This window comes from Xiphophorus couchianus, chromosome 23, assembly GCF_001444195.1.
Source record: "Xiphophorus couchianus chromosome 23, X_couchianus-1.0, whole genome shotgun sequence".
Lineage (NCBI taxonomy): Eukaryota > Metazoa > Chordata > Actinopteri > Cyprinodontiformes > Poeciliidae > Xiphophorus > Xiphophorus couchianus.
This window is the reverse complement of record NC_040250.1, coordinates 17,849,659-17,859,647: the sequence shown is the minus strand read 5'-3', so window position 1 is coordinate 17,859,647 and position 9,989 is coordinate 17,849,659. Positions and strand designations below refer to the sequence as shown.

General features: G+C 38.2%; 1 protein-coding gene across 1 annotated transcript; it reads right to left on the bottom strand.

Annotated features, from left to right (window-relative positions):
- Positions 1-6,654: 6,654 nt before the first annotated feature.
- On the bottom strand, positions 6,655-9,666 carry LOC114138659 (uncharacterized). Its single transcript, XM_028008042.1, has 2 exons — positions 9,424-9,666; positions 6,655-8,031 (listed from the first exon to the last, which is right to left on the bottom strand). The coding sequence occupies exon 2, from the start codon at positions 8,027-8,029 to the stop codon at positions 7,259-7,261; it is 771 nt and encodes a 256-aa protein (XP_027863843.1). The 5' UTR covers positions 8,030-8,031; positions 9,424-9,666; the 3' UTR covers positions 6,655-7,258.
- Positions 9,667-9,989: the final 323 nt, after the last annotated feature.

Here is a 9,989-nt window from a genome sequence, read left to right as displayed (position 1 = left end):
ACTTTTGTTTACCTAAATACCAAGAAAGGACCACAGACAACATTTATGAGTTTTCAACCATGCTTCTGCAGAAGGAGAAAACATAGCAAACCACTTCTCCAAGGTGTTTACCATGCGTTCTGACTCCCTGTAGCAGAGCCTGTCTTTTTGTTAAGAAAGGAGAAAGAAGGGGGTCAGGAATGGAATGTGGAGGTAATAAATCAAGTGGTGGTTATTCGGAAACAAGGAAGAACTACATTCTACACACAAGCAGTTTAAGGAGTATCCCAAGATAAGAAGCAGCTGTACCTTCAAGGTTTAGGGAAAAGCAAGTTTTGTCTTTCACACGGTTTAACAAATTCCTCCTCTCTGGGGTGTGAATACTAACCCTTTAAATGAAAAACAAACTGGTAACTACTTATGTAAGAATGATAACAAAACATAATTATTCTAACAAAAAAATATGCCACTCTGCCCATAGATAAGAGTAGATAAGAGAGGCTTAATTCTTGCACAATAGTCAAATATCAATTGGTTAAGGTCTAATGGTGGAGTTCAAGCAAAAAACCCATCATAATTATGAAAACTATTCTTGGTTTGCCCTCTGAAACAAGAATTTCTAAGCTTCCCGCAGGAAACCCCAACAATGTCACAATTATTACTTGGACAGTCACAGATTTCTCACCAACCCCAACCTCAGAATCCAATATGGCTGGAGGCACGCACACACGCACACACACAGATTCATGACCTACACTTTGTACACCAGAAAGTCTTTTGGTGAACATTCCTCAGCAGATTTTGAGTCTTTTGTAAACTCCAAATGATTTTTTGCTGTTCTTTTCCCTGTATTTTGCTCCATCCTTTTTCATGTCAACTCTGACCAACTACAACTGTTCCTGCGTAATAAAAGCAACCCATGACATGAAGCTGCAACCAACATGTTACACAGGGAGTTTCAGCAGCTCCTCCAGAGTTACCATCTGCTGTTTGACCGTTTCTTGTAAACATTCTTCTTGGCTGATCTCTCAGATCTAGCCATGTCTTGGTAGGTTTGCATTTGCACCACATTCACACAGACATGATCTCTATTTATTTATTTAACATCATCTAAATTCAGTTGGTGACTGTGAATGTTGTCTGACTGTGAATTTTTGAAATTTTGAAAATTCTTTGCTCTTTTTTTCAGACCTGAAATATCCCAAAACTTGGTCAACTCTAAACCACACATGTGACTAAAGGTTTCATCTGTAAATAAGTTAAAAATGTCTTACATGCCACTTTAAAATGACAATTAAGTATGATTGCAGCATCATATTAAAAAAAAGAACTCTTTATGTACAACGACAAACCTTAAAAATATTTATTTGCATATTTAGAGGGGTATATATTATAATATTAAGTGTAAATTTGAGCAAAACAAATATTTAAATCTGGCATTTCTGCAGCAATGGTCTTGCCTGACATTTAAAAGAAGTGAAAGGGAGTTTTGTGTATTGCAGCATAGAGCTCACGCTCTACAACTCTGATGATCCTGTGGCCAGAAAGTGTGATCTGAAACCATCCTCAGTTTAAAAAAAATGCAGGTGCTGACTGAGTAATTTTAATACTTTCTCATAATGACTATATATTATTTAATGGTAATGTCTATTTTTTGCCACTCCTATTTAGATTTTTGTTCTGACGGATGGACAGCACCCGGAAAGTTTAAATGTTTTTTTGTTTTTTTTTTAATCTTTTGGTAATACATTATAGTTTTTGCATTTGTGGGTTTGGACTGTACATATCAGTAAAAAAACGCTTATTGAATATTTAGACATGATGTGTGGAGGATGTTATATCTTCCATTTAGAGTGAAAGGGCCTGAGTGGCTAATGCAAACTTTTCCTTTCCATTTTCTTTTTCCCTTTTGGTGACAAGCTAAATCTAGTGGATGTACCGGGGATTGCCCACCTCACGCGTCTTTATTGGTTTGTGTCCTTGTGAGTCAGACCACATTTCCACCAGAAGCCCCATGTAGCAATGAGCCGAGAGGAAAAACATACGTCGGCAGTGCTTCTTCCTCTGCAGACTTTTCGTGAGCCGTCCAGTTCAGTTACACTTCTCATTTTTCTATAAACAACCTTTTTGAGGGAAAAGCCTGAAAAATAAACAGAAACTAGACAACTGAAATGCAACTAAATTGAAACATGGACAATGAAGTTATACCTCTTGTTGCATTTTATACATAAACTGAAGAATATAATGCCTACAGTCTCAAAAACTTAGCCTTTAGGTTGTGTGTACACTTATTTAACAAGTTAAAAAAGGGATATAATTACTTTAGAAACAATAATCAGTGAGACTCATCTAAGATTACTGTTCTCAACACTTTGCACAATCCCCTTTAAATGAGTGCTTGGTCTTCTCCTATGGGATTTCACATGATGGGAACATTGAGAGAGAGAGAGGCCTTTACTCCCCCCCCCCCCCCCCCCTTCAGCTCACCTCATAGGTTTTCTACATGATTTAAAGGAGAGCTATTAGGCAAAATTCACTTTCTGCACATTTTGGTACTTCCATTCTGGTCTGTAGGGCTTCTACAAACAGTCCACTAACAAGTACACTGCAGCTTTTTTGTCGATAATTAAATGCTCAGAATGACTTTTTGCACAAAAATGTAATGGACATGTTTTGTATAATCCAAAGACCTATCCTAACTTGTTCAAGGAAGCATAGGTCGCCTGTAACTCAGGGAATTGATATGAAAGAAAAATAGGCTCACACGCTCATACATGTTCAACTGTTCGTAACAGTCGGTGTGGGTTGCTTTTCAGTATATTTCTCCTTTGTCTCAAACCAGATCAAATTGAAATACCTAGCCACAATGCTACTTTCCATTACTATTGGTGGGGATTTGCAAAGCAAGCAATCCAGAAGTGGCAATAATTTTTCTTGGCGCTGATTAGCTTTACCCCCAATAGGGGAGATAGGAAAGACCTTAAATGTTAGTGTTTATGGTGGTGTCTAGTCCATGTCAATTGTGTGTATTTATGTACATTAAGGTATATTTTGATAGATTGAATAATTAAAATTGTAATTTTTTAGAGGGTGCTTCAGGTATCAAGGATTTCAGCTATTGACAGGCAGCTGTGGTCTCTCACCCCTGTGGATACCAGGGGTTCACTGTCGTAAGTGAAATGCTCATCTTTGTCATACATGTTCACCAGGAACATAGAAAATAAAAGTTTCTAGAAACTATGATCAACATAAACATGCAATTTATGTTTTAACAACTCTTTGCTTACATTTATTTGATAAAAATCATATGAAGCACCACTAATAAGTGTAGCCTTGGTGATGTTTTATTTCTTAGGCTTTACATTTTTTTGCTTGAATTAAGCAACTGCAATGCAAATTAAATTGCTCTTGAAAGATTTACTGTACTTATTTTAGTCCATTTTTTAATGACTCAGAGTTTTAAGATTTTAAATCTTTATGATACAGATAAATAGTGACAGACAGATTCAAGTAGCATATTTTGTTCCAGTTACACAGTAATAACTTGTTACTCTAAGCTATTGTGCAAAGACAGAAGTTCAAAAGGCTAAAACCAGTTTCACTTGATATTTGAAGAAATGCTCCTTCGTGTGGCTCTTGACGGTGGCTCAGAGCTACCACAAAATTATTCAAAACTTCCTGTGTCGTCTTTGCCTCCGTTCATCCATTTTACATTTTTGACTTTGTAAGCCACACTTTGTGCTCGCTCTGTTGTGGTCAAAATGATGTGTCTTATGCTTATTTGTTTTCATTTATATTTGATGTACTGGTGTTCCTAACACAGAAATAAGTTTTTTAAGGGAAGTTGTGTTTCTGACATTCTTATAACTAAACATTGCTGCATCAGTTAGAATGAAGGAAGGGACTGAAGTTAGAGTCATTGCAAAATGTGCTTTTCACCTAAAAATCCCCTTCAAAAAAATTATAGCAGAGGAGACCAACATTATTCTCAAAAGCATCCTTCACATGCGATTCAGGTTTGACGGGCTTTGCGGTTTTTAGGAAAAAAAAACCTCCTGAAGTAAGTGTGAAAAACAACACTGCACAAGACCCCATGATCTCCTTCCTGTTTGACAGAAAAGAGCTTCACTAGAACATACACATTTCCAACAAAGCTTCACACCTTTCTGCTCATACATGTTCTCTGAAAATAATGAATTTCGTAGAATGAATGTAAAGATTCCAAACCCTTTTTAAAAAAAAATCAGATACGTGTCAAAGAAAATGAATATTAATCCATTCCAATTGTGATTTGTAATAAGGAGACCATAGAAGTTAAAAAATATTAAAAGACAGACAACTGTAAAAATGTTAATCTATGTAAGAGTTTTATTATTCCTCAGGCTGTTACATACTTTTGTCTTTTTAAGTGCTGCCCATATTATTTAGATCAGCTCATTGTTCCTTGCTTATCATGTTCCCACCTGCTTATTGATTCACATTAGCCCAACTGTATCAACTGAGTCATGGTATATATGTATATATACTTCCAGGTTGCATTATTTGTAAAGCGATCTGTCAGTAAAAGCACCAACTTTCTTCACACCGTGACTTTCACAGACATGTGGCTCACAGCTTCAACCAGACAAACCCATCGCCAAGGTGCTGGCAAGGCACTTTGTGTGATAAATGAGATTTCACAGCATGTCAAGTGACATCAAGAGCAGTATTGGTTAAGAAATCTCAATGTATCATCTATTATTTTCCTGCCTATTATCTGAATGAGATTATTCCCTTTGTTTGAGCTGTAAATGACCACTAATCATATGAAAATTCTGTTTCTATGATTATGTTAGCTGAATATCACAAAGTGGTTTAATGTTGTAATTGGGAATTTTTAAAGCCAGTACGGCAGCAGTGGACTGGCTTGAAATACCATTTTTTCAACATAATTTAATTTTTTAATTAACTGTTTTATTTTTACAGCTAACTTAAAGTAAGTCTAATCAGACCATCTGGTATTTTTTCTAGAGCAGAATAATAGTTTCATCACTCTTTGGTTTTGCAATATTTGAATTAAACTGCTAGAATAGGTGACCAAATTGGCAAAGTAACATTCATTTGATTTTTGGGATACAATGGAGGTAATGTAGTGAATAAATCCCATAAACAATAATCAATACGTTACCATACATCCGTATATTATCTACACCCTCCTTTCCTTGCAGGGTGACGGCAGGAAGTGGTGGCTATTTCCAGCATTTATTCGGTGAGAAATGACACACACAGTGGACAGGTTGCCAGTCCATTACGGAGGTTACTATATGATAAAGTACACATAAATGTAAATGCAGTTGAAATATGTCAATATGTCGTGAATTGTGAAACATTAACAAGAGGTCCTCACTTCCTCAGTATTCTGTTAAGCACCTTGATGGATGATAAAACAGAAAATACTTATATACTATGTATTTATATAGTATGCTACACAGGTATTTTCTGTTTTATCCACCATCAACAAATAGTACATTTCCGCCCTCTTGTGGCTCAAAATAAAATTACTTTCTGTTTGCTGATAAAATGTGAAACCTATCATAGATTCAGATATTGCAGGTCACTCTACAGTCATTGTCAGACCTGTCTCATAAGGCCAACAGTAATATTAATGTGCTGTTGCATTAACATTAATATGACATTAATATGCTAGTGATAGCCTTAACTAAGCTAATTAGCTTTAGCTAATTTTAGCATGTAAGCCACTCTGCACTAGATCAGCTAAAACCATTTTCTTACTCTTTATATTCTTCAACATATGATAAGCAGAAAGTTTTGCTTTGAAAGGATATTGCAGACTGTTTTACTTTTTTAATGTTTCTGATTTATACATTCCTGTTTTTTTCCACATTGTTGACCTAACAGGAGTAGGTCAACATAGTGCTAGCTTCAATGTTATCATTATTATTTTATCTAGTTTTAGTTTTAACTGCAGCTTTTAGAGTTTTTTTTTCACTCTGCATAGAGGATGTTACTGGTTCTAGTCCTAACCTAGAGGGTATCATTCATATTTCAGCAAGCTTTAGCTTTTTACCTTATAAACTTGTTATGACTTTACATCTGACTTTACACTATTTGTAAATAGTGTTCTGCACGAATGTCTAATAGTCTTTGGGTGAAATTTTTGCATAGCTGAATGTTTTCACTCCTCTTCTACAGTTTTTCTATTTGCATTTTGCGGGCTTTTGGTTTTGGCTGCTTCTGTCTATTTCTTACATTTCTCCAAGTCTTCTGACTTCAAGTGCTTCTGCAATTTCACTAAAAATATTCAGCTTACGGCATTCACAATGCATTTCGCAGGAAATACAAATCTTTCTAGTTATGTGTAGGTTAACTACGACTCGTTGACAAGAGGAACCATAATGAGTAGGCTCAATATGGTTGCCCTCGTTTTACATGTTTGTCTTCTCTTGCCATGCAGGAGCAGCAGAGCAACAGCCTGCATCTTGCATGTGTGGGTTCACTGGTGTCATTTGTGTTCAGCCTGTCTTCCTCCACACTGATGTTTACCAGTACAGGATCCCACGTCAGTTACCATAGAAACTCTACCGCTTGGCACCAGGCTCAGCCGAAAGGCTTGTTATTGAGGGGTTTCCACCGACAAGACCATGCAAAGATGTAACAGAGAGGAAAATCACAGACTGCATATTAAAAGACAGGTTTATTTGTTTTGCTTTACAAGTCACTACACACAATATATTAAACAAGATTGGTTCATGTTCGTGTATTTACAAGATCAACAGCAAACACTAAGAGTATGAAACATTGACAACATTTCTTTTCCTCTGTATGTTTTCAAACATGTATTTCTACATATGTCAGAGTCAGAGCCTGTCTGAGGCATAAGCTGCTTTGGGTCTCTTGATCACGTGTGGGCTTCAGTTTCAAAAAAGAATAGCTAAAAAATCTATAAATTGCTAAATAAATGGTAGAACCATTTATTTAAACAAATCCATGATTAACTACTCATGATTTATTCATGTCCACTGTTTGTCTCAAAGCTGGGAATATGCTTCATCATGTCAGTGTAGGTTTTATCCTGTAGCTTGTGAATGTGAAAACATCACTGAGAGTACTGTTAACTGGGTTTGTTGGTTTCCACGTTATGGTTGAAAACTGGTTTTGCATTTTACCTCGGCTCCTGTACGACCTGGGACCAGCTCTGCCCTGAATGTCTCATGCTCTGGCTTGAAAAATATTCAGTGTTTATTTTTCAGGAATTTTCCAGTCACTGTCCCTGCACTCGCTACACTTCAGCAATAGCAGGCAGCATGCAGGCCCGAAGACGTGCCTCTCTCCATGCTGACCGACAGTCTGAGATCCACTGGGAGATTAAGGATTGTTGGGTGGCTGGATTGAATCTTGCTCCTTTTTCTCCTTTGTCCACTGGTCCGACTCCCCTGACCTCTGACCTGGGTAAGCTGTGTGTTGGGCAACTACTTGCAGTTGAGGTGTTGATGTCAGAGAGAATTTCAGGGCAGCTGCTCTTGCGCTGGAATGGTAAATCTGGGCTTGAAGTGTGGGGGATGCTGTTTGCTCTGCTTCGAGCTGGGCCCTCCAGTATTTCTCCATGTTGACCTGCCAACCTTCCCTTAACAAACGCTTTCCTCACCCTTCCTGGAAGGACTATAAGGTTATTCTGATTTCCATAGAGATACTCCAATGGGTCAGAGTTGCAGCACATAAGCTCGGCGTTCAGTTTTTTCTCTTCTATCTGCAGTGAACCACTGCCATTTTCCTCCTCGTTGAGACTAAACTCCAGCGGAGACAAAGCAGTCGCGATGAGTCTCTGCTGCACCGTCTCCTGACTTTGGGGGAAAACATCTCTGGCAGGAAAGGTGGGGCGGGCCAGGTGACAGATGGAGAGAAAATAGTCCTCTGATGAGACACCTTGGGTGTTGTCAGCAAAATGAAATGTGTTAGCTTCATTTAGGTCTTTTACCATCTCCTCCATGCCCTCTCTGATTGTGGGCAGCATAACTCTCCTCTTCCTCAGCAGTCTTGACCTTGGCCGCATATCTAGAAGCAGGAAGGAGAAAATGTTTTTACATTTAAAACAACCTTAGGGATGCATGCAGGGAGTGTGTTTGACAATCAATACAGCTATTTGGTTCACAAGACTGAAATGAGGCAAACAGTTATTTTCACTATTATTTTCTTATTTTGAGAAAATGAATTTCAATTTGAAGCCCAAACTGTGTCTTAAAGACTATAGTCAGGGTAAATTTATGAAACCCAGTTTAACTGGCCTTTATGTTCATGCTTATCTCTATTACAGGTTGTATCAATGACAACTCTGAAAATACTGAAAAAGCAGCTTTTTAAATATAATTCCCAACCTGTCTGTAGAAGAACCTATGCAGAATAAAATAAGCCAGTACAGGTTTAGGCAGTCTAGTTTAGACTTTGCACAATTTTAATGTTGTCCAATTTTCTTGGTCAACACATATACACATGTCAGATTTTGGAGTTTAGAAGTCAGATGTTATGCCACAAGCAAGCATTGTATAACCCTGATTAGGGTTAAGACCAAGTCAAAAATTGTAATCTAGCCTTGTAACCTGCATAATGCTTTAATGGACCATTTCCAAAATGCCATAATCTTTGGACATGACCACGGGGTATGCGTTAGATTACTGCCACATCTTTGGTGGTGTTTCCTTCATACCTGGTCTGACTAACCAACTTGGACACCAATAAAAAGGATAGAGAATTTTGAATTGAATCTCATCTATGAGTTTTTACGAAAGAACAAATATTCAGTTCCCTTTCACATAAAATATGTGAAATGGAGCGCTGCAAATTAGCAGAATAAATCTGAATTAACATACATGTTTTGGAGAAGTCTCTTTTTGTTTGATTTTTAACTCTCCTCCTTTCCCCTCATTAGACTAATGTGTTTTTCCAGTGACATAATCTGAAAGTTGCTCACATGATCCATAGCAGTCCAGAGACTGCGTTTCAAAACAGCTATCCACTGACTGCATCAATCAAGCCAAACAAACAAGTCTCTCTCTCCCTCTCTTTCTGTCTCTCTCTCCTGTTTTGGGCATCATCCCCTTGCTTATTCTGGAGCTGCATCCCCAAAACACAACCGATCTTGCTGGATAAACAGACGACTATTTCAAATCCCCATCTCAGTCATGTCAAGTCACAGATCATGTCAGGCTGCGTTTTGCTTTCAACCTCAAATGAGGCTCGCAACATATTTTTGTCTTAACCTTCATGACCAAAAATAGAGTAACGCCTCAAACCACAAAACGCCAGCCTCTCCCAGTTTCTTCCAAGGTGTAACCAGGGCTAAATTTAAGTCCCTCCTTTGATACACAATGGCTAAAAATGGCTCCACGCTCGGAGTTCAAGGCTGAAACAGAACATATTGCCTTTACAACTCGTGCATGTCACACTCACCTGGTAACAGACGGCAGCTGTTGGTGTCCCTTTAATCCTTTCTTTTCGCTGCAGTTGAAATCTGAATCAGTCAGTTTTGCCTTGTTTCAGCTCCTGTGCTTGAATCCAGTAGTGCTGCTCTGAAGCATCAGCTGTCTCTGAGCAGAGGCAGAGGCTGAATGGAGATTTATCTCCTCCACACATCCCTCCTCCTCTCTCTTTACTCCCCCTCTCTCCATAGCTTACTTTTGGTTTGCCCTCCTTCCCTGCTTCTAAAAATAGGCACACCGTCCATTTCCTCAGCTCCAGCACTGACTGACTGTAATGATGGAGGGAAGGAAACAGAGGCAGGGAAAAAAGAGGGAAAGTTAAGGAACAGACAGAAAAGAAGAGGATAGAAAAAAAAAATATATATATATATTGTTGTTTTTTGGCAAACTTGATAACCTTTGTCTAAATAAAAGCGGACAAGCTTCAAAAACACCTGATGTGCATGTGTACAGCTTGGAATGCTCGAAATGTTGATTTGCTGACGTGCATGTGAGAGCTCTGCACATGGCTGCTCTGCCTGGGAGACCAATGTGTGC

Coding starts and splice junctions, on each gene's coding strand:
- LOC114138659 (XM_028008042.1), bottom strand. CDS start 8,029: ATGCGGCCAAGGTCAAGACTGCTGAGGAAGAGGAGAGTTATGCTGCCC.